Source organism: Centruroides sculpturatus, unplaced genomic scaffold (genome assembly GCF_000671375.1).
Source record: "Centruroides sculpturatus isolate CEXI.00-Female unplaced genomic scaffold, Cexi_2.0 scaffold266, whole genome shotgun sequence".
In the NCBI taxonomy this organism is placed as follows: Eukaryota; Metazoa; Arthropoda; class Arachnida; order Scorpiones; family Buthidae; genus Centruroides; species Centruroides sculpturatus.
The window spans coordinates 417,040-444,025 of NW_019384421.1; the positions used below are offsets into that span (position 1 = coordinate 417,040).

Here is a 26,986-nt window from a genome sequence, read left to right on the forward strand (position 1 = left end):
TAATTAGTAAATTATAAACTGCTTACCAATAAGTTAACAGTGCAACTCATTCGATTTTCTTTATTTTCATCAGTTATAATAGCTCTGTATTCAAGTAGACGCCTCATTAAGCGAACAACTGTTTTAACAAATCTTAAACCTTGTTCATGCATTGTTGCATGATTTTCACAAAGATTGCAAAGTCTAAATGTATGTTAATTAAAATGCTGTTTAATATTTATGTCATTATAGATAAATTTTTAAGAAAATTTAAGAAAAAAATTGGTTTTTGAAAAAATATTAAGAAATTTTTACATACATTTCAAAAAATAATTCTTTGTACTGTTCATCACCACGTCCACCCTCAACCAACATATCTAGCTGAGTAATCATTTCATTTTCAAACTGAAAATAATATAATATGTAAACACTAAATAATAAATTTTATGATTGAAACTGATTTTTTATTGTATCATTATCAATAAAATTTCAGATAAAACAAATTAGTTTTTAATGAGAAAGTACTTTATCCTTATTTCAAATATTGAGATTAATCAAACAATTTATTAAGGTTTTAACAAGCAAACTAAATACTTCAAATAAATATGTGATAGATTCTAATTCTTTCTGAGAGAATACTAAAATAAAATCTCTTTAAAGATTCAAATCATCAAAATTAAGAAATCTGTCAAAAACAATTTGAAAATACTATGAAAACTTTTTGACACTAATATGTATCCAAAATATTGAAATATTATGTATAACATATTATATACATTCAAAGTATTAGATCATAACATAAGTCTGAAATTACATTTCTTATATTCATATTTGGATTACATTTTAAAAATCTCAATAAACAAAGAGCAATAGAAAGGTTACATCAAGAGATTGTAAGGAAGAAGGCAAAACTAGAGAAAGTATAATACCGTATAAATATTTTAAGTCTGTACTTAGCATTGATAACGGTAAATAGTATCATCATCAATTTAATTGAAGTATTTTAAGATATAATTTGCTAAATTATTTTTTAGAGCCAGAATTCAAAACACAAAATAACAACAGTCTTAGCTATCAGATACTTTCTCAACTTAAATAATGTACATTATAATAATTTTTCAAGAAAAACTGTTAAAACTTATATCTATAAAAATAAACCATAACCTGAGATTTAATGTTTCTTATAAAAATAAATTTCCAGAAAAAGTAATTTTATTTCTTATATTTAAATCATGTTCTATGTTTCATGATAAATAAAATTAATAGTAAAAATTAATTTTAAAAAGTTAACAATAATTTTACTTGTGAAAAAATAGAATTTTTAAAATATTTTACTTATCTTATATCTAAATATTCCCGTAATAAATACAAGAATTTTCAAGTCTTATTCTCATTTTCTGAAAAATTATTGTGATAAAAAAAAATTCAAATTAAGAAATTAACCCAACTAAATTGTGAAGTAACACACATCAAACAATGTCTATTTAGAATGTCGCATATCTAAATTAATAATCAAATGACTATCTACAATAGATGCAGGTAATATAAAACTATTATATAAATTAATTTTATAAAATTACTCAACAAATTTATTTTAAAATTTGATCATTAAAGATTATTTACTATTACGAAATAATTTAGAGTGTTGGTCTAATTGAGAATCAGCCATAATATATTTATTTTTCTTTGTATATTTAATTCAAAATAAGAGTGAACAAATATTCAATTAAAAAATAATAATAATGATATATTCAAACAATGTACTGTAATATCGTTTTCAAAACTTATTATTATTATTGATCATAAGTACAATAAATCTGATATTCTACATTAATTTTGTCCATAGAGATGATGTCTCAATAGATCATAAATTTATACTTATTTTTTTCAAGAATGCATTTCCCGTTACAAACAAAGAATAAAAAGTATATATAAATCATTTAAATGAGAAGAAAAAAAATGTAGGAAACTATATTTTATTTTACTTAACTCAAATAAAATATGTTTTTATAGTCTAAATCAATGATTCTTAATCTTTATCACTGTCCACATTTTTTAAACTTTTAAAACATGTTCTCATACCCTTATAAAAAATTAAATATATTTTTAAAAGAATAGAGTTGTCTAATTTTTAAACATATATTTCAGCATGACTTCAAGCATTTCTATAGAAATTAAGAAAGAAAATTTCTCTCTGCTCATTCATCAACATAAAAATGTTTAGATTGAACATAAAAATTTACAACGGAAAAAAAAAGATATAAAAATAACAGTAGAATTTTAAGGCAGAAGTAAAATAAATAATGACAATTTTTCAATAAATATTTATAACAAAATTAATTTTATTTCTGTACTAATTAACTATATATTTGTAAATATTTCAGATACAAAAACATGCATCATCAAAAAAAAAAAAATATCTTGATCTTACAGCTTGATATATCATAGATTAAGGGCCATTGATTTAAATTAAAAAATTACCTCATGAAAATTTCCTTTAATTTCTCTATTATGAATATAAAATTCATCATGAAAAGATGTAGAAGTACGTTGAGAATAAAATTCACATTGCATCATATCAAAAAAAATAGGTATTGTTGCTTTTCTCAGTTCTGCTTCTGGAATTAATGTCATTTCTAGAAAAGGACCAACCATACCAGGCACAAAATGTTGTTTATTTGCACCTAAATAAATACAAAAAATATATATATCTTCAAGTAAATGTAATAAAAACTTTAATGCTTATTAAAATANTATATTCAAACAATGTACTGTAATATCGTTTTCAAAACTTATTATTATTATTGATCATAAGTACAATAAATCTGATATTCTACATTAATTTTGTCCATAGAGATGATGTCTCAATAGATCATAAATTTATACTTATTTTTTTCAAGAATGCATTTCCCGTTACAAACAAAGAATAAAAAGTATATATAAATCATTTAAATGAGAAGAAAAAAAATGTAGGAAACTATATTTTATTTTACTTAACTCAAATAAAATATGTTTTTATAGTCTAAATCAATGATTCTTAATCTTTATCACTGTCCACATTTTTTAAACTTTTAAAACATGTTCTCATACCCTTATAAAAAATTAAATATATTTTTAAAAGAATAGAGTTGTCTAATTTTTAAACATATATTTCAGCATGACTTCAAGCATTTCTATAGAAATTAAGAAAGAAAATTTCTCTCTGCTCATTCATCAACATAAAAATGTTTAGATTGAACATAAAAATTTACAACGGAAAAAAAAAGATATAAAAATAACAGTAGAATTTTAAGGCAGAAGTAAAATAAATAATGACAATTTTTCAATAAATATTTATAACAAAATTAATTTTATTTCTGTACTAATTAACTATATATTTGTAAATATTTCAGATACAAAAACATGCATCATCAAAAAAAAAAAAATATCTTGATCTTACAGCTTGATATATCATAGATTAAGGGCCATTGATTTAAATTAAAAAATTACCTCATGAAAATTTCCTTTAATTTCTCTATTATGAATATAAAATTCATCATGAAAAGATGTAGAAGTACGTTGAGAATAAAATTCACATTGCATCATATCAAAAAAAATAGGTATTGTTGCTTTTCTCAGTTCTGCTTCTGGAATTAATGTCATTTCTAGAAAAGGACCAACCATACCAGGCACAAAATGTTGTTTATTTGCACCTAAATAAATACAAAAAATATATATATCTTCAAGTAAATGTAATAAAAACTTTAATGCTTATTAAAATAAAATTTACCCAAATTGAACCACATAGATCTTATTTCAAAACCAGTTTCTCTTCTCATGTCTTTGTACCTAAGCATAAAATTACAGTTAGGCAAATTAATCTCTTATAGTATAATACAGTAGAGCATCGTTTATCAGAATCAATTGGGGACTGGGGTTGTTTGGATAACTTATCTTTCGGATAACCGATTATGTACGAAAAAATATATTAATCTATCCCGCGTTGAAATTTTTCTCCGTTGCGTGTTGCTTCGCATTAAATTTTCGATGTTAAGCTTAACGCAAACTTTTTAAAATAATAATCGTGGCTATTGTATCGTTAAAAATTATTTCTTTATTTTTTTACAAACAAAATAAATATATTGAAAAGTATAAAAACAAAAAAATATATACTTTAGAAGTTGATCTAGTATCAAAAACGTTTGATTCAGCACGACACAGTCCTCAGAAGAACACTACATAAAAGTGCCAGTGCTGCCAGCTAAAACATACACACCAACAAAAAAATATTGGAGTAGTCCAAGATATAGAGCCAAAGATTGTAGTGCTACAGCACTAGCGAAAATTTAAAATTTCCAACTGGAATGCTTATGGTTAACCGACGTTTCGGATAACTGGCTTTCGGATAAACAACGCTCTACTGTAATAGTAAAATCCTTGCAATTAACAATAAATTTAATAATGTAGCAAAAATAAACTAAATCACAAAAATATATATATATATATATATGTTTACAATTGTAAAATTTTATATTTTATGATGATATACTAGTTACTATTTTATTTAAGTTTTTGCATAAATATGCCAAAATAATGATACCAATATAACATAGATACTAATAATAAATGATGCTTTTAGTTCACAACTATGAATTAGATAGAGTTAGATAACCTAATAAATAGGATTTAACAATTTGGAGGTCTTATCACACCAAGGCTAACAGAAAGAAGGACCAGATCTTTTACAAAAAAGTTATTTAATAATAACATTTCAAATTTAGGTAAAGATGCATTTCAGGTACAAGGATCCCTCATCAGCTTACAAACACACAGCACCAACATAATAATTTGTTTTTGTTTAAAGTCTAGAAACCAATTCCAAAACTTGGTGCTCAGAGATTCATCTTTTAAAGTAATACCATTTTCCATGGTATAAATGCCTACATATGATGCAGAGAACTGTTGCAGTTCAATATATTTCCTATGAAGGCAGAATGGCATTAAAAAAAAAAAAAAGTAAAAAATTAAACCTCTGAAGGATGAGACACTTTTAAGTACGAATCCTGGGAGCCCACCAGTGGCCAGGCGGCTTTGTACCCTGAACAATGGGAGTTCAGTTGTGGGTTTGCGCCTTGCTTGGACAAGCTGGCCATGTGAAGTTTTCTGGGTTTTCTCCACATCTGTAACGTCTAAATAGGGGCCAGTTTCCCTTAAAAAGACCTCCTGGAAGGCATCCTTTAGGTAGATTGCCTGAGTATTGCATTGCCATAACTTAACAAGCAAACAAATCCTGAGCAAGTACCCCAACTGCTTGGTTCTAATGGCAGTACTGAAGACTTGTGATAATGATAGAATGTATTTTAGTTTAGATTAGTATTTTCTTTCTTAGTAATAAAACTTTTATTTCCATGAAATCCTTATTTTCAGCAAACAAAAAAATTATACAGTGTAAGATTATCATGACTTATCTATTTCAGCAAAAAATCTGGTCAGAGCGCTTGACTAACTTTCTAATCATTCAAACAGGAGATTAAGGGAAACAGAAAGAAAGTTGAATGATTTTTAATTTACTACTATATAAAATTTAAATAAAAGCTTAAAAAGAGTAAGCTTGAATTATAAGAAATTCCTCTATTTTTTTTTTTTTTAAAGAATGTTTAAGTTTAGAAATGAATTATTACAGGAAGAAACAATAAGAGTTTGGCTCAAAATCAGAATTATGTATAGTGTCATCAGTTACAAGAGTTTATTTAAAAAAAAATCAAACCTTTATTTTTGAATTTCAAAAAAATTGTAAATGACAATAATGAGTAAAATTTTCATTTGACTAATGTGTCATCTCTAAATATATTTGATTTTAAAAAAATCAATTGAACTGGAACAAATCTCTTTCATCAATATGAAACATCAAAGAAAGTAGACAATAATACTTCAGATTTTACTTTGAATGACTAATTTAATAAAAAAATAACCATTATTTAGGAGTGTATTAAATGAATAATTATATTTATAACCAAAACACTAATACCATTAATTGAAAAATTAACTATTTAAATTATTAATATATTGTTGTAATTTTATTAAATTAACAATACCTTGATATAATTTTATTTCTTTTATTCTGAGAAAAATTTTCCAGTTGCAAAGCTTCTTGAGTCAAAAAAGATATGGCACAATGAAAAAAATTGTTCCAAACCTAAAATTTTGAAATAATTTTATTTCTTAATTTAGTATTTTATATTTTTTGATATAATATAAAAACAATGATATTAATAATAACTGAATATATACAAGAATGAAAGTTAATAAGAATTGTGTTATGGATTGTAAACTAAAGAATGATATAGAAATAAATTCAATGTTATTGTCAGACTTTCTTCAAAACTACTTACTATTATTATTTTTTTTTTTTTTACCAAAACATTTGCTATAGAAATATCAAATTTCATATCATATCTAATTAAATTATTCTTTCATATCCAAACATTTAGAATAAAAATTTATTTACTTGTAAATTTTTCTCTGTAGTATGCTATTTATTAGCTTGTAGCAAATATACTGTAGCTGCTAAACATTTTCTTACATTATAAGAACAGACAGGAAAGTAAAATTACAACAGCTATATTTCATGAATTATATCTTTACAGCAAAGTGTAAAGTGTTCTCAATCAGCAACACAATTAAGTTAACAAATTTAATTGAATACAGAAATTGAAATATTGCATTTAAAAACTAAGCTGCAAAGTCAATCTTATAAAGAAGTCTAAGCAACTATTTGCAAATACTAAAGTAATACAAAACATACTAAATACCGATGAAATATACAGAATTCATCAGAAAATCAAGCAGATGTAAGAAAAATAACATTAAAAAAATAACAAAAGCATTACAGGAAAAATCAAGGAAAATAGAAAATTGACCAAAGAATAAAAAAATATTGGCAGAAGTTCGGAGAAAAGATCTACAAATAAATTGGGAAAATATAAAGGTAATAGAAAAGATAAATGAAGAGAGTTTATAAATAGTTGAAAAACTAAATATTTGAAGACATCTTAATTCTTTTTACCTTACTTACTAAGATCTCTTCTCTTTGATAATCAGAAACTTTGCCAGTATAATAAGTCCTATTAATAAACAAGGTCCAAGTAGACAATATATACACAGAAATTTGAAGAAATCATCCAAGAAAAGCAATTAATATAAAAGACACAAACACCCTGCTACCAATGCAAAACTAACAGAATACTAAAAATATATGAAAAATATCTAAAAACTAAACACTTCAAATGAATTACACAATACAATATTTGTCATAAATTATAAAAAACTACTTTGATTACAAAGTTATACAGAATGCAAGTTCTAGAGATCATCTTCACATTTTCCAAAAATAATAGATCAATGTATGCATGTGATTATATTATAATTTTCATAAAATTTGATGCTCTGAAGTTTGATAAGTGAAAGTCTGAAAACATTTTAAAATAGCTATTTAAATTTAATTAATATCTTATTCTGTAGTAAGAAAATCATTATTAAAACAAACATATTGATTTAGTGTTTAGAACAACTAAACATTAATAAAAAAAATTCATAAAATGTTAATAAATAAAAGTGTCTATCCTTCTATATGAAAATAATCATCAATGCATAATTATGCTACATATTTACAATAGAAAATGCAGGATTTCAGAATTAAACTATCTCTACCCTAATTTAGCATTGATAGATTTATTTCTTATTTTCCAAATATAATTGAAGCTGAATCATATTTGCGAATACAAGCTACATTAAATGAATTTAACAAGCATTTTCCACAACTCTATAAGCAACAAAAAGCTGCATGAAATTAAATTATTTAATATAATTTTCTATTCTAACAAATGTTTTCTTTTAGATATTTTTGTTTTGAAAGTTAACTGCAAAACTTTTCAATTTAGTAGCTAGCATCAAGTTTTGACTAATTATTAATAAATTTATAAACAAAATCAATCAATTCAAAACATATTAAACAAACTTTAATAATTTCAATAATTTTTAATATGAATTATATTTGGCATTAATTTTTACACACAGTTTACAATAAACTTACAAATAAAAATTGTAAAATTATAATACTAAGAAAAGTAAATAAAATTTTTAACATTTTATTTTTCTATCATTGATATTTGTTTTATAAAGTATCAAAATTTCTTACCTGATATTCAAAAGGATTTGTAAAATGATCTCTTATTGTATGAGAGAAATATCTTAATGCTTTAAGAATAACACTACAATAATAAAAATAACAACTAAATGTCAGTAAGATTTATTAAATTATAATCATTTTTTAATGTTTTATTCAGATGTCTTACCTATTCTGCAACATAATCATTTCATTCCAATCTTTCTGATAAACACTTTTATTAACAAGATCAGTAAATACTAAAAGTATTTCCATTAAAAAATCAAGTAAATCTGTAGAAGTAGGAAAACTGCTGATATATTGTTTATAATGATATGGAGTCATTTGTCTCAAAATACCAACCATCACAGCTACAAGATTACCCTATTAAAAAAACAAAATAGTCTTAAAAAATCAGTCTAATTCAAAATATAATGCCAATATACATTATTTTCATAACGTAGTGTATGAAAAATTTTAAATGTATTTTTTGAGAGCAAAAAATATTCGAGTTTTGTTTTGCAGAACTTTAGATGTACTTTCAATTTTAGCTACAGTTTTAAATTTGATTTGTATTCATAATTTTATATTTTATTACAGTTAAATTTATGAATTCTTTTATTTTTATAATTAATTTTAAAGTAATAAAAATATACCTAACTTACTTATAAATTTAAAACTTTTAAGTTAGTAAAACATTTCTAAATGATAATTAAAAAGATTCCTATCACTATTTCACATTAGAATGCAATCCCATTACTGTAAAAAATTATCTTAACACAAAACTTGAAGATAATCATAATTATAATTACAGTAAACTGGGTGCTTCAGTAATTTAGTGATATTGAATGAGAGTCTGGTAGTGAGATTGCAAAAATTTTTTATTTCTGAAGATTATATGTCTGACCATCATTTGATAATTTCTAAATCCTGATAGACACTGACGAGGATAGAAAATCTAACTTGATTGACAAGAAAAAAAGGACTAATCTGGAAAGAAGACAAATCCAGTTTATATTCTGAAACAGTTTTGGCTAAATATGTAAATATCGTCTTAAGTGATGGAATAGAGAACAGATATTCTGCAATTCTGGATTTGATTAAGTCATGTTGTCTGTCCTTCCTTAATCTCAAGAATGGTGTTAGAGAGATAAAAGTTAAGACCAGATATGGAAAGGGGCAGGAGGCCCTGATTAACTATATACAAACTTCCAAAATGGAAGTTTGTATATAGTTAATCAGTTTGGAAGTCACATTATTTCAATTCAAAAACTTTCTCCTGAATGGAGTTAGATACATGACTGGCATGACTCTATTGTTAACAGTAAAGTGTACAGAGGCAAGACACTACTAAACTTAAGTGCATTGTGACCATTCCACAATAAATAATTAGTTTTTTTAAATACATATTTATTAGAATTAAACATATATTGATTATGGCAACTGTCGGTAACTTTTTCCAAACTTCAGAAAGATACTGCTTATAACAGTTACATCCTTCTTTTCATGTTAGGTTGATCGAGAATTATTTTGCATATATGATTAAGAAGTTGTTTTACTGAAATAAATAAATAAATAAACAACAGATAAAAAAATCATTCCATGAGGATGAATTTATTTTTACAAGGTAAATTTATCCTTGCTATTATCAAATTATTCTTTTCTAAAAGTAAAAATAGATATCTAAATATATAATGTGTAGAAATAAACTTTTGACAATTTTTTTGAAATTATGATTGTATTTTTCCACAAATAAAAATATACAAGGATATTCCAGAAATAACTTTCAAAAAATTTGCAAAAACATATCAGAAAATTTTCATTACTGGATGAAAAGGATTTAGCAGTTCATCTAATCTTTCCTATTTCAAAATAAAAATCAAAGAGATTGCATTAAAATATCAAGAATAATTCAACAATAGAGCTAAATCATACAATGTATTTATTCACAATAATTTTGGAGTTAATTAGTTTAGATATTATATATTATATAACACCTAAAGTAATAAGCTTCAATATTACAATATTCAATAATAAAGTAATAAGTTTATATATTAATAATAATTAATGACTTACTACTAAAGGTTTTTCCCTTTCCATATCAATAACAGATTGGATCACAGTACGAAGAACATTAAACATTATATTTGAAATGTCATTAAGGGTGTGAAGATATTCTTGACTATGAAGTACTATTAGGACATCACTAAGAATTTTAATACATAATTCTACTTCCTCAGTTCTAGTAAGCAATGAGTTTATATGATCATTGATTATAGGTAGTATAATGCTCCGGCATTCTGAAATTAAAAAAAAAAAAAAATATATGTAACAAATTCATCATACAGAATTTATTTTATTAAAAATACTTTTGATTCTAATATAAGTTCAACATTTAATAATTACTGGATATAATATTGTTTGTATCAAATATAAAGTTGCATTTATGAAAAATATTTCAAATTCATAAATTATTTACTTAGGTTTACATTATATTTAATACAAAAAATATCAAAATTAATTAGAAAACAAAGTCATTCAACTTTTACTGATAATGAACATATTTAATCCGTATGATTTGTGGACAATTAATAGTAATCATAAAAAAATTTATCATATTGTGATATTTTTGCATATTTTAAACATGGATAAATGTGATCATATCTTTTCTCTTTACATTTAAAAATTTAATTTGGAATACATTTCATTTTGACACACATTTTATAAACTATTAATAGAACTGAAATAATGGTCAGTAAGTAAATTATATATACTGTACTTGATTCTAATTCATTATTTTATTTACAGAAATGTATTAATAATTTTTTCATAACTTTAATAGATACTTTAAAAACAAACAAATCTTTTATCAGATGCATTTCAGCAGAATGGTTGAAGAACCTATTAACTTATAACATATAACCAAATATTCACAAGTTATGTTAAAGTAATCAATTACTTTATTGATACTAATTTGACAAAAATTATTAGTAAAAAATTATATAAAAGGAAATTTTTAAATTTGTTTCATGTTGATAAGATAAAAAAGATTTGATATAAACTTTTAATATTAGTTCTGGAACGTTTACATAATTTTAAAATTAAATATAGTTTTACAAATTTTATTATAAGTTTGTTATGTACTCATGTATTATTTGTGCTACTATATTAAACTGTTTAAATACAAGTAGTCCTTGGTTAACAGGACATCAGTTAACATGTTTTCATTTTAACAAGGTTCATTAATTATAGGTAAATCACCTTTTCAGACTAATATTAGAGAGGTTGCAGCCAACGTTTGCAGCCCAAAATATGAACATTGGATGTTGAGTGCCACCATTTGGCAATTCTAGAAGGTTGACAATGATGTTCACTACGTCTAGCATGGTGAATAGATTGGCTTAAACTTCTTTATTTTTTTGGTGTTTGTGGTTAAAATTATGACATATTTTATTAAAATAATGATTATTTAAGCATTTATGAATAATATTGTAAAGAAACAGATGATTTTAATCCAGAAATTATTTAATTATTCAATTTTCTGCAAGTGATGTGAAGTGCCTATAGAATTTACATATATTTCTGTTTATAATAGCTTATAATTCTGTAGGAGTAGGTTTGTTCTTTCACAGCATCTTCTACCATCAACAGCAAAATATGTTTGTAAATTTTCTAAAAATAATTTCCTGAGCTGCTTTTGGATTTACATAAGCCACTACTTCTCTCAACAAAAGTATGAGGTAGTCCTATTGTCCTATCATACATATGGTAGGAGACATGACGCTAATTAAGAATAATTATTTAGTGTTATTAAACATCCTATAAATACTTTAAAATAGTTTAATTTGTTTATTTACTTTTGCTGGTAACATTCGTTGTTGTTAAACATTTCTGCCATTTTTTAATAATATCCCATGAGTCAGTGCGTGACGTGAACGTGTGGTACAACATGTTTTACTTGGAGTTCATATGTCAAACATGTACTTTTGCTTGCCTTACAAGTTTAACATTTGAACTTTGGCCACAACCTCTCTATTGTTTTGAAGGAGGTTAACTACTGGATGCTGTATGAGTTTACTTAATGTGTTTTTGTTTAATGTGTTCTTTCAAAAAAATATATATACTATATTAACTGAGGACTGCCTGTAGTATATTATTTATAAATTCTTTATATCTTGTATTTAGCTTATTAATTAGCTTTAAAAATTCTAGTTAAATATTAGAATATACTTAAAATTTAAATTCAATATAATAAATATATATCTATTTATAGTTAAGACAGTTATTAAATATAATAATAAAAGAGTTTTACATTTATCATAACATACCTTAAAAATCTATGTTAAATATAAGAATTATTTTTGTAATGTTCTAGAATTAATAATCTGTTATAAAAATGTTTAATTTTCTGTTCTATTTTATTTTTTCAAAATATTTAAGAGTTCAATGATGATTTATTGTAACTATTTAAAATTTTCAAAAATAAAAAAAGTTTCTCCCAATTTACATTACATTGCAAATTTTACATTTATTACATTACAAAAATTTTTTTTACATATATTATATAACAAAATTTTTAATTATTTTAGCATGTTTAATAAAAAATATTAAAATTAACATATATAATATTTAATACCTGGTATTTTAAAAAGATCGCTATGTACAATATCATTAACACACATCATCTTTTGTTTAGTAAGACGATCAAGAGGCACATTATTAATAAAATCATTGAGAATGTAACTGAAAAAAATTAACATAAAAAGCTTAATAATTTTAACAGATTTAAAGATATTTTATATCTCAAATTATAATGAATGACCTATAAAGTTGAATATCCACTTAAATATTCTAAAAAATATATGATTACATATAAATATTAACTAATTTAAAAATAATCAAAATTTCCTGTGAAAACATTAATTAAGAACAAAAACAATTCAATTTATAAATATAAAGTAATATTTATTTACTTATTTTTAAATATCACAAATAAAATTAATAAATAAATTAAGTTGGAAATTGTTTAATATATATATATATATATTTATTTGAAGTTTATAACAGTGATTTCCAAACTTTTTCAAGTCTCCAGCCCTTGGTTCCAGAAAATTATACCCAACACCCCAACATGTTTTCCTTTGTATGAGAAAGGCTTGGAAATATTCTTAGAAAAGCTTTTCTATGAACCTCATACTATGTCTTTATCATTTATTGCTTTCAACAGCTGAAAACTATTAAATGCAATGTTTCTTTCTTCTTACCTGGTTTAATGATTAAGGGAAAGGTTATCAGTGACCTGAACCCTTGCCGTGGTCACTGTTCAATCAAGATCCTGCCTCCAGTGTCCCATGCTTCCCACCTGCTTCTATTTGCCCCCTAGATTTATTCACTGCTCCTGGGGTGGTAGCACCCACTTCGGGAAACACTGGTTTGTAATGTATAGTTTATTAATAGTGGATTTGTATACTTCCACTATGCTAGATTGGAACTTTTGATAATTTTAAAAATAAAACAATTGAATTCAAAATTTTGGAAAAATATTCACACATATATTTCAAGTCAGAAGAACTTGAAAAAAATGTCAATTATTATTAAATGAATTTAAGACAATATTTAGATATTACATATACGAGGGCTGTTCGGAAAGTTTGCGGCCTTGCCTATATGAGGTGCTGCGATCAATTTAATTTTTGGCGGGAATAATTCAGCCATCTTTGCTAAAGATACGATACCAACTTCCACTTGATTTGTCAAAAAGTTTTGCCACGACAGCTTAGCAGATAGTCAGTGTGCACATACTTTGTCAAAAATGGAGAAGACGGAGACTCGTGCGGTCATAAAATACCTGATGAAAAAAGGGTTGACCCCATCTCAAATCAAAGCTGACATGGATGAAGTTTTAGGAGAGTCTGCTCCTTCGTACACCACTGTGAAAAAATGGACAGCCCTTTTTAAATCTGGCAGAGAAAGTGTGGAAGATGACCCTCGCAGTGGACGGCTGTCAACTGCTGTCACTGTAGAAAACATCGACAAAGTTCACGATTTGGTATTAGCAGATCGCCGTTTGAAAACGCGTGAGATAGCTGAGACAACAGGCATCTCTGTCGACCGAGTGCACCACATCCTAACCGAAGATTTGGGTATGACAAAGATCTCAGCAAGGTGGGTGCCGCATCTGCTGACCGCCGAGCAAAAACGTGTTCGCACTTTGATGTCAAAGGAGTGTTTGGACTTCTACCAGAAAAACCCACAGGATTTCTTGCGTCGGTTTGTGACTACTGACGAAACGTGGATCCATTACTACACTCCTGAAACAAAAGAACAGTCGAAGCAATGGAAACACCACAGTTCGCCACCACCAAAGAAGGCAAAGACAGTTCCATCAGCGGGTAAAGTGATGGCCTCGGTTTTTTGGGATGCTAAAGGCATCATCTTTATTGACTACCTAGAAAGAGGAAAGACCATTAATGCTGTCTATTACTGTGAACTTTTGGAAAAACTGAAGAAAGAAATCGAAGAAAAGAGGCCACACTTGAAGAAGAAAAAAGTTCTGTTCCACCACGATAATGCACCTGCACATTCCGCCAGAATCACTGAACAAAAGATAAACGAACTTCGCTTCCAATTAGTTCCACATCCACCGTACTCACCTGATTTGGCCCCCAGTGACTTCCACCTTTTTCCAAACCTAAAAAAATTCTTGGCTGGAAAGAGATTCCACTCAAATGACGAAGTCATCTCTGAAGTGAACGAGTATTTTGCACACCTTGACAAATCGACCTATTATGATGGCATAAAAAAGCTAGAACATCGCTGGAATAAGTGCATTGCTAACAGAGGAGATTACATTGAAAAATAAAAAAAGTTTTAACATTATTTTGTTTGTTTTTCTATGTGAGGCCGCGAACTTTCTGAACAGCCCTCGTATTGTTCTGTAACAAAAAATTTCTTATATGCATAGTTTTTGTATATTATGTAAACATCTACTCTATTTGTTAATAAATAAGAAATTATTTATTATTTATAACAAATGTAATTTTATTTATTTAATATTTATTAACAAGTAGAATATTAACACACAAACTTCAAACAAATTTCAGTAAAAACTGATTTAAAAAAAATAAACCAGCAACGAGTTGCTCAACTTTCCTGGCAACATTTAAAATTTTGGTGGTGCTATCTGTTATGATATTTTATTATAAAAACTTTTTATATTTTTAATTACTATAAAATGGCAAAAAGCTTAATTTTGAAGTAGAGATGTGTGTTATAAAAACTTGTCAATGCTAATAACAAACGAAATCATCATTAAGTCTGACCCTACTGAAGATACGACCCCCATTATCTCCCCACTCCCTCAACCTTTAACCACCAAAATTTAACAGCATCAATCCCCTAATAAACAAACCTCCCTGCAAAATTTCAGAAATTTTGACAAAAAGCACTGGAGTTATTAAGTTTCAAACAGGGTGAACAAAATTGTGCCCCCCCTACAAACATCTGTACATACAGAAATTACCTCTGAATTTTTTTTGCATTTCTTGACATTTTAAGGTGTCCTAAGTCCAAAAATGTAAAAATCTTGGGGGTCATTTCTGACCAATTGCTATACTTTCCCTCCGTTATATATAACAGCCAGGAAAGTAAAAAAACTGCTTGATAAAGAATACAAAAAATATTGTTTAATATGAAATGTTTTAGGGCTCAGTTTGGGTCAATCTCAGCATGTAGGTAAATCAAATTCAGAATAGCAAAAATATTCACTGAAAAAACTAATTCATGAACAATACATTCTAAAATAAAGAAAAGTTCATCTTTCTTAACTTATATAAACTGAATGAGATTTTTCCAATGAATATTTTCATTATTTTGATTTGATTTATATATACAGTAGAGAGTCGATTTTCCGAAAGTCAATCATCCGAAAGAATTCCAGTCGGCAAATTTTAATTTTTGCCAGTGCTGTGGCGCTTCAATCTTTGCCTATGTCTTGGGCTACTCAAATATTTTACGTTTTTGATACTAAATTAACATCTGAAGTATAATTTTTTATTATTTTTATATTTTTCAATATATTTATTTTGTTTGTACAAAATAAAAAAAATAATTGTTAACGATACAATAGTCTTTGTTAGGCTTAACATCGACGAAAATTCAATGCGAAGCGACACACAACGGAGAAAAATTTCAACATTGGATACGTTAAACTATTTTTTCGTACGTAAATCAGTTATCCGAAATATCAGTTATCCAAACAACCCAGTCCCCAATTGATTCGGAAAATCGATGCTCTACTGTACACTGAGGATGGCCCAAACTGAAGTCAAAATCTATATATATATAAAAATGAATGTATGTCTGTGTGTCTGTCCTTCATGCATTACCACACTGTTTATCCGATTGCCATGAAAATTTGGGAAGTTGTTTAATATATTCCCGCAAAGGTTTCTGGCATAGTACATTTATCCTACGATAGATGGCGTGAGTGTATACAAGCATTTCACTGTGTGTTCGATCGATTTCAAATTGTGAAGACCATTTCCCCCCTCCAAAAATTATCTCTATATATGCATTTGTGAACTGTTATTTACGATATTTGTAATAATTTTTGTTTAATCACTTTATTTCAATTTTTTTTGCTAATTACGTATTCGCTCGAACTTTGTTAAAACCTTAACTGTATCCCAAACAACAACCAAAGTTGTAGGAGGAAATTCACCTATTTTACCAATCTAGAAATCCCCCTTTTCCAAATTTTATTATCAACTCAAATAATTTAAAAAGAAATTACAATAAAGTGGTTTATTATCCAACTATCAGAAATTTCACAACATGCCAAGGAAGAGAGGAAGGAGCAATTAAATAATTAAAATTATAAAGAATTAAAAAAATATATATAAAAATGGGGAATATCACACTTCTGACAATCGCTGCAAGTGTGTGGGCTAAATTTGGAGAATCTGTGCTTCTCGCATGGACAACTGTATGTGGCCAGCTCATGCGTCAGAAAACCTTCTGATTTATTCATGTACACACCAGACAGAAAAACAAAAAATATCGTGTATCCACAAGCACTCCAATAAATGTGAGGACCCAAACGGGGTCCGAAAGCAGGCCATTAACGACTTCTTAAATGAGTCAAGTTTCGTAGTGCGAAAGAGCGAACTTAAAGATCGGATTTAAACAATGAACCTTTTGTCTTGTTAAAAGATTTTAAACAATAGATAGAGTAAAGTCGAGGAAAACGAGGTTGGAGAGGAGTCGTGTTCCGACGCGACGTTGAACTCTCCCGCGCCCTTCCTGGAGTTTCGAATTGTCACCATGTGACGAGGAGAGACCAATGGAGAGGCGACCGCGGTGGAAAAATCGATAAAACCGCGTTTTCGGGAACTTTACGGAGTCTTGGGTTTTGGTGTGTAGTGCTCACCTGTCGGGATTTGGTGCTCCCGACCGAGACGCAACGAAGGCTCTTCCGACGACCTAGGAACTGGTTTCGCCAACCCGTCCACTCTAGGATCGCCGAGGTCACGTCCAGAATCGTCGAGGTTCGACTTGTCAACCGAGGACATCACTACAAGTGTTGGTGCGTGCCCCGGAGCCGTCGTTCTCTGCGTCCACAGTGCCGAAAGCTCCCCAAGGACCAATCGAACATTCGAACTATCCGATTAGTAGGAACTGTGACAGAAACCCATCGTGGGATAGGCTCTTGCCCGCATTAGATTGTTGTAAGAACGATTTATGTATATTATTAAACGGTTTTATATGGTAAACCTGTCTCGGTGAGTCATTCCGCGCCCACACGACAGAATTAACCGCTCGGCTGTCGAAAACACCTCACCCCTAATCGGCAAGGCCTCACATAAATAAATAGAATTGAAACGACACTTTGAAATGTTTTCCCGATGAAAATGATTAATAATAATAAGTTTCAATAAAAATGATAAAATGAAAATTTAATTTTATCATTACGAGTTTGCTTGAATTTCCTTTCTTCTGAGATCGCAGCAATGCACGACGGGTAAGCTAGTATTTTATATCAAATGATTTTTGAAAATATTAATCAAGTAGATTTTGTTTATCAAATAGTAAGGTACTAATTTTCATATATGTATTTATTTTTTTTTATTTCTTTCATTTTATAATTTAAATTGTGGCTATTTTCATTAGTTCAAAAATATTTCTTTCATATTCTTACTTAGTTAATAATCACAAAATATCTTGGCACTCTTCATTATATACAATATAAAAATGTATAATTAATATATGCAGGATATAAAGTAACATTTTTATTCTAAATTTTATTCTTTATAGGTCAATCATTAAAAAATAATAACATTCACTAATGACAACAAATTAACTCATTAATTTATTGAAATATAAATAACATCAGTTAAAATCCTATAGTAAAATACATTTTAAGATGCATTAGGATACTAAAAATTATATATAGGTCTATAATAAAGATTTTTAAATATAACTTATAAACTTTATAAATTTAAATATTTACAATAATTTAAAATCAGCATGATAATTTAAAATAACTTACAAATATTAAAAAAATGAGTTTGTGTTCAACCTAATTTTAGAACTACATTTATTTATATTATTTATATACACTGGAAATTTGATTATCTGAACTAGTTAGAATCAGAAGTTTTAATAAATAAAACTTCGGATAATCCAGAAACTTCCTTTGTCTTTATTTTTTGGGTGCATCAAGCATTGTGCATTTAAAGTTTTTAAAGTATAAATACTGTAATTCAATTACAGTTAATTAACAGAAATTAATTTACTTAAAATCTAATATAATGTTACATATATGACTTAGTTTTGTAGCACCACAATCAATAGATGATTGTGTAATTTCCAGTAAAACAAAGAGTTTGATATCTATATATATTATACTCTATGGTATTTATAATGCCACAAATTCTAGGGCTTTTTTTCTTTTTGTAAACCAATTTAGATAATCAGAGTTTTCCATGTCTTTCAATTTTTAAAAAAATTATATAATGAATAATATATGTTAAGTATTTTATTTAGATGTATTTACCTAAGCTCTTTGGAATCAAATACAGAAAGAATATCTGGAATAGCAAAGGGAAAATACTTCAAACATGCACCTTGTACAACCAGAGTGGAATCAGTTCGATATAACATCATTCCTGTTATAGATTGTAACAACTGTTTTAAAGATAATTCAAATTGCTGTTTACCCTTTCCTTCATTTAATCTGTAAAAAATAAAAATGAATTACTGATTTTATGGTTTTAAAGTAATCAATATAAAGATAAATCCAAAAGTTCTAAGACAAACATGAATATTTTTTCTTTCTGGATAAACATTTATTTAAAAAATTCTCATAATACTAAATGTCTTTATATTGTTTCACAAAAATAAAACATATAGATACATTTAAGTGTTGATCTTACTCTATGTATCCCAATTCAAAAATATAAAATTAGCAAAAATTTTTTTAAGGATTGCAAAATCTTAGTATATAGACTAAAATATTTAAAAATCTTGTAAATCTGTAGTTAATGTAAGATTTTTCAAGCATTAAGGAGAGTTTTAACAATTTTTAATTGTTTTAGATAGAAATATAACTCTTTCTAACCTGTTACTGGTGCGTCTACTAACTCTTAATGATCCAAAACGAANTGTGTGTGAAGCCAAAAACATTTTGCATGTGAAGCACCTGAAATTAAAGTTCACAAAAGCAATTCCTTTTACAGAATCAATGGTTAGTCTGTTTCTTTCTTTAGTCCACTATGCTTGTATGAGTGAAAAGTATTTCAACAAAACATTACAATATGTATTTATATTTTAAGGATTCTAGATATTTAAATTTTATTTAAATTCCCTCACCATTGTTTGTAATAATTGATGAAACAATTCCTCCAATTGGCTTCATAAAAATTACGTCAAACAGTGGAAATCCGTTTCCACAATCTACAGCAGAAAAAGTTCAGTCAAGATTTAAGATAAAGTGACAAAACTTATAGGTTAGCCAATATATTTATTTAGAAAAATGTATGCCCAAGCTAAATTTTAAAATTATTAATCTATTTATTATTGAATCCAGATACTAGATTTACTGTTTCTAACTTAAAATGAAAAATTTAATCAAATGATCATATTCTTCATTTAAGACTTTAATAGTGATATAAGATTCCATGAACATGAGTCAAATGAAACAGTTTCACTAATTTTTGCCATTAACTTTATAATGTAAATATAGCTAATAGTTTCAACAAATGTTTAAGTTATTGTATATAAACAGAAGTATTTTCATTTTTATTGGCATAATTGCATTTTATTATGTTTTATGTTATTGTTAGATTCTACAGTGTTTGTTATTGCAAATGCATTTTCTTATTTATATTTTTAATTTCATTTCTTTACTTATGAATGCCATTTTTCATTAAAAATAAATAATTTATCTTAAAATTATAAATTTTAACAATAAACTAAAAGATCAATAATAAGTTCAGGAAAAATACATTATCATAACCTGAACTATTTATTAAAATTTTTGAGAACTAATCAAATGTTGTATTAAAATTTTACTGAACTAACACTTTAATAACTTTAACAATTCAAATCATAAAGTGAAATTAATTTTCATTTTTTTAAACTCAAATATATTTATAACACAAATATACATAATTCTTCAATATTTAATCAACTAACTGATGCCTAAATTCCAGCACATAACAAACAAAGAAATTTTTAATGTTCAAACATTTTCAGCTGTCTTTTAGAGGCCCTCATCAGGAATGAATGCACAAAAAACAGTTCTATCCTTTGAAAATTTCTAACTTTTGAACCTTTTTGCATTCCAATTTTTAAACATTTAAACAATGTTTGATACAGAAATTGTTATGTTCACATCACATAAATTAAATAAAATAATTACTTTTTAAAATACAGCTATAAATAAAATTATATTCCATGGAAGTCAAAAGTTAGTCCGATGTTTTTAATATTTAAACGATGTTTGATATGGAAATCATTTCCTTTATATCACATAAATTAAATAAATAATTACAAATAAAGTTATTATTATACCCTGTGGCATACTAGGAATTTCCCCATTAAGCCATCATGCTTGATGGGGAAATTCCTAGTAAAAGTATTCCATCATGAATACTTTTATGAAAAATAGAGATTGAAGAATTGAGAAGAATAGAGATTTCAAGAAATTCGAGAAGAGTTGTTAATATTTCCACAAATTAAGTATTTTTACTGATACTATCTGTTGTAAAGAGCAGCAAAACAAAATTTCACCTGGAATGAACAAAAATAGAAGGAGTTATAGAGAATTCACTTACATACACATAGATTTAGACCTTTATATTAAAAAATATTAAGATCTTTCTTTATAAAATTTCTTTATACACTACATACTGAGTAAATACTATTGTCTTTTAAAAGATTTCCCTGCTGTATTCTTTTAGTAATAGACACCTAAATATTGTTTCAATGATTGACTTTGTGATGCTGTTTCTGCAACCCTTGACAAAGCCATTACTTAATTCCATATCAATAAAACAAAGATAAATTATATATATGTTAGTTAGATGTGCAATAACACTTTCTAAATAACAGGCTCGTTAGATCATTACTTCTGAATGAAATGCCACAAGGTCATTATGAAAAGATTTTTTTTTTAAATTTATCATAGAAGTGACATAATGAGGCTATTGTTTTAAGAGTTTATATTTTAAATTTCATGAATTAAGTTTAAAATATGCCATTGCCAAAATATTTAAAGATGCAACTTAAAGAAAATTCCCTTGTCAAGTATAAACTAAATAAGGTCACTGATGTCACTGCAACATAAGTGTGATCACTGATCCAAAATAGAAAAAACATTTATCCTATAGCTAATATTTCTGCAAAATAAGTAGCTTATACTTTCTGTCAGAACATAAAACAAATATAACCAAAATTTCATCTGGATTGGACAAAAATTGCAGGAGTTATAAGGCATTCACACACAGACACAGACACAAATGATGGCTTTTATATCAGTAATAGTTAGATTTTCTTAAAAAATGATTAAGCAAATTCAGATTATTAGAGAGCATTCCAAACAGCTCTGACACTATCAGTTTTTCCCAATTATGATGATAAAAATTATGATTAAAATAAATTATAATTTTTATTAAAATTGCTAAGATGCAGAGTGTATCTACAAGTCTTCTACAACAAATTCAATATCAGGTTGTAAAAGTGAAACTTAAACATTTCATTCTTTTTCTAGAAACAACTGGAAAAAATGATCTAGTTGATATAGGTATATAAGTAGAGTAACCTTTGGTTCCTCTAATTATATACCCACATCACATATTTCATTGAAAATAGATGCATTAGCAATGTATGACAATATGAAACTTTTGAAAGAACACATTTATATGCTATTGCTCTATCACTTCAAAAATGACTACAATGCAACACAATCTCACCTGCAAAGCAGTTGTTAAAGCCTTCATAAGTGAACAAATGTCAATCAACTGTTGCAAATGCCAAAGGGTTGCTAGTGCAAAGGACAATGATATGCATTCACTTGGAATCATCATGATGGAGCTGCTTCAACCAACATCATCATCATGAAAGAACTCTATTGTAAACAACTGACCAACTGGGTCATTTGGATACCAAGACCAAAGAATTTCATCCAATAATCAAATTAATTTCAATACATCACCTTTTTTTTTTTCCTCAAAAAAACAGACAACTTAAGACAAATTTTTATCACCAGATTGATTTTGTTGAACATAAATTTGTTCAGTATTTATTGCACTATAAAATAAATTATATATCATTGTCTTCCATGGTATTGAAGTTGGAAACCTCTTCACTTTCCATATTAGGTTCTATTGAATCAATACTGGATTCAATGCTCACACCTTTTAATATGCAATCATCCTCAGTGTCATATAAAATATTAGAAGTGTAGCATTTTTTGAAAGAACATTTTCTGAAATTTTTATCCAAATAGTTATGACATTACTGTAACAGACCAATAAAATTAAGCTAAGTTAACCTCTTAAATATTTGCTATTTTGAATATTGGTCTACTAAAATCATTAAAATAATGAAATGGAAATAGTGACAAAGAAATAAGATGCATGGCACTTAGAGATTGCTAATTTTATATATTACATCAAATCTATTACACACACTATTTTCAGAGATACTAAAACTTGAAAAAAATGGCTATTACATTTGAGTAATTTGCAATANTAATCTTTGGAGTATTTTAGAATTTTCAACTGTTCCAACTGTCAGAGAACTGCTAGCATTTTTCTTTACTTTCAGAAGTGAGTCATAATCACCAATGAAATTTGTTTATATATTTCATGATATGAAAATATAAAAGACAATCTCATTTGATATTAAAAACAGTATAAATGTTGAATTCCTCAAATATATGCTGGATATTGTAATCAATGAATAATAATTTTCTTGAGAATATTATATTTTACATATTTGTAATAATAGAACTTTTACAAATATGCAAAAAAATTTATATTAATATACTAATCTCAAATTTAAAAAAATTAAACCTTATTCTATTACTGTTATATTTTGAATTTCAAATTATTTTCTAAATTTTATTTGATTTTTGAATTCAGTTTTTCTACAGTTTTCTGACTCTAAATTATTGAAGTTACATATTTTACATCAAATACAGTTAAGTACAAACGTGATTTGACATTATATTATCTATTTATGAATGAATGGGTAATGAATGATGAATGAACAATAGATTTAATTAAAAGAAACATAATTACAAGCAACATATCTGAATGTATTAGAATAAACATTATCAATAGTATAACAATAAGAAATTATTATTAGCATATTCTTAACATCAAAATGTACATTAAAAGTAAATTTAATATTAATACAATAAAAATGAAAATGCATTATGAAACACAAGAATAAGATCATAAGTAATTCACAATATATACACTATGACAGAAACCAATAGACAAGTTACTAAAACAGATCATAAATAAAATATAAAGTATTAGAATGTGTAACAATTCTATTTTCTGAAAGAAAGTGATAAGCTATTATGATATAATCAAATAAGAATTAAAGTTATTTACTTTTGTTAAAATTGCCAAAATATTTTTATATTGATATATATACAAGATATATGTTTGAATAAATACAACCAGACACAATATAAAAAACATCTAGCTAAACAAAAAAATAATAAAACTTTAGAACTTTTATATAAAGAAAACAAATTTCCTGATTTATACACACAAAAAATATTTAAATATCATCTTCAACTGCATAAAATACATTAAGAAAATGTACTGCTCCAGAATTTTTTACTTTTGAAAAGCTAATTGGAAGAGGCGACAAAAGCTTAATTTTTTACTTATTAATTTTCTGATGTCATAATTCTTATATTATTTAATATCTTATTGTAAACTGAGGATGAAATAAAGCAAAAAAAAATAATATCAGAATATAAATAGAAAATGTAATTAGCTTCTAACCAAATTTTAATTTAATATTAATACAATTATTTGTATTAAAAAACACTAATTTGTATATGTGATAAAAACACTAACACTAAATTGCAGTCTTTTTATCACATATACTAATCAAACTTTTAACATATGTATTATATATATTTCAAATCATTTAATTTAACTAATATCCAATCTTCCTAATCAATCAAAATAAAATCTGAATTTATACATTATTAATGAGAAAATTTCTCAGGAATCGCCATTTAGAATTTGTTTCTGAACTAAGAAAGATAATTAAAATAATCTTTTCTTTTTCTTAATCTGTAAAAATATAATGAAATTAAAAATAAAATTGATCAACTGATAACAGGATAAAATGTGAAACAACATTATTTCATGAACCAATGACTTTCTTTTTAATAGAATTATATATTTTTCAGAATGTTTCAATCATGTTGATAAATAATTAGCAATAAAAAAAATTCTAAAAATGTATTAAATTTTTTTTTTAATTTACAGAATACTTTTCCTTCTTTATTCTACAAAAAGCAATATATTTTATTTAAAAAAATTTTATCTCAGAACTTTTTGATAAACTTAATAATGTATATAAATTATTACATTTATTACTTACGCTGCAAATAATATCCTGGATCTAACAATAAATTTAAAAATATATTCAATTGATTTCATTGCTTTCAATAATGCATCTTGAACTTCTTTTTGGTTGGCATTATCAACATAATATTTTAACACCACCATCAATTTGCTGTTTAGAAAATGATAATATTTAATAAAGAGAGAAAAAATAATTTAATATATAAAATATTAAATTACAACTAATTTACTTTTTATTCTTATATAATTAAAAAAATAACATTTTTATATCTGTTTTTAATTTATTTTTGTATAGTAATATAATATATACATTCATATTAGCATTCTTAACAATATTATTATTAATTATTAGTTCACAAATTCCACAAAAAATTTCAAATATTGATTTAAGAACACTACTACTAAAAATTATTACTACTACTATTATTATTAATTTTAAATATATAACATTAAAAAGAATTGACGTAATACACAGTGTGCCAAATAAGTAATGAGACTGATTTTTTTTCTATGAATACTTTCAAGAAATGCACCAAATGTGGTTACCATTTCACCAGCTAGATTGTGCTGAACATGCAGATTCTTCAATCATGTCGGTGACTCAGCCAGTGCACACACAGCAGGCGTGAAAGTAACATTGTGCAAGTAGCGGCAGTCAAACGTAGTATCATGGATCAAAGAGCTGTGATAAAATTTTACTGTAAATTTGTAAACTTCTGATGCTGTTTTTCCTAAGACATGCTACTTGTTTACAGGGATGATTGTCTTAGTCGTGCACAAGTGTTCCGCTGGTTTTCAGCATTTAAGAATGGAAGAGAATCCTTAAAGATGAACAACGTGACTTCATCAGTACTACTTAGTACTGAAGTCGCGTTATTGTGTGTACATCAGTACTAACAGTGACTGGACTGTACTACTTAAGAGTCATACAACATCTCTTTGCTCGCATGCGTCATGTCAGGACGCATCTGTTTCAGAGCAACAGTTGGATTTTTCTGCATGGCAATGCACCAGCTCTCTTTGCACTACCCGTGAAACAGTTTTTAGCATCAAAACAGATCTGTGTGCTCGAACACCCACCCTATTTGCCTGATTTGACACCTGCAGACTTTTTTCTATTTCTGAAAATTAAATGTGCTTTAAAAGGGAAACGTTTCAGTGATATTGAGGACATCAAACGTACTGTGACCAACAGGCTGAAGGAGGTATACAATCAGGACTTCCAGCATTCTTTCAACAACTTGTATGATCAATGTAAATGTTGTGTGGAGGTGCAAGGGGATTATTTTGAATCCATGTAACTGCAAAATTGAAATAAAGCTCTTAGTTTGGATGTAATGCTAGTTGTCTCATTACTTATTTGGTGCACTGTGTAAGTAAAAAGTTTCCAATAAAAATCAGTTTCAAATCTTTTACAATTTTATTTTCATAAGCTAATTAAAAGTTAACCTTTTCTCAAATACATCAAATTTTGATGTACAGACATTTCTTTTATAAACCATAATGAGTATGTTCCTAAAAATCACTGTATTATAAAATTTTGTGTAATAAAAACCAGGGCTGTGGAGTCAGTAAAAAACACTCGACTCCAACTCCTGATAATTTTAGTAGGCCAACTCTGACTCCAGCAAAATTAAATACCAAGTCATTTTATGAAGGGCAGAGATGCTCGTAGGGAGTACTCTACTCTGAACTCTGAAAGGAGCCTGGGGCATTAATCCAAAAATTATTTGTATTAAAA

The 26,986-nt window shown here is 26.6% G+C and overlaps 1 protein-coding gene across 1 annotated transcript in view; it reads right to left on the reverse strand.

Annotated features, from left to right (window-relative positions):
• The window catches only part of LOC111619405 (dedicator of cytokinesis protein 1-like), a 95,259-nt gene that overhangs the window by 14,218 nt on the left and 54,055 nt on the right, over window positions 1–26,986 (reverse strand). The window contains 14 exon segments of the mRNA XM_023361108.1: window positions 27–183; window positions 299–384; window positions 2,461–2,663; window positions 3,031–3,070; window positions 3,475–3,671; window positions 3,749–3,807; window positions 6,054–6,154; window positions 8,156–8,228; window positions 8,313–8,506; window positions 10,199–10,422; window positions 12,759–12,865; window positions 19,179–19,358; window positions 25,262–25,396; window positions 26,429–26,475. Of these exon segments, the coding sequence (XP_023216876.1) occupies window positions 27–183; window positions 299–384; window positions 2,461–2,663; window positions 3,031–3,070; window positions 3,475–3,671; window positions 3,749–3,807; window positions 6,054–6,154; window positions 8,156–8,228; window positions 8,313–8,506; window positions 10,199–10,422; window positions 12,759–12,865; window positions 19,179–19,358; window positions 25,262–25,396; window positions 26,429–26,475 (1,803 nt within the window).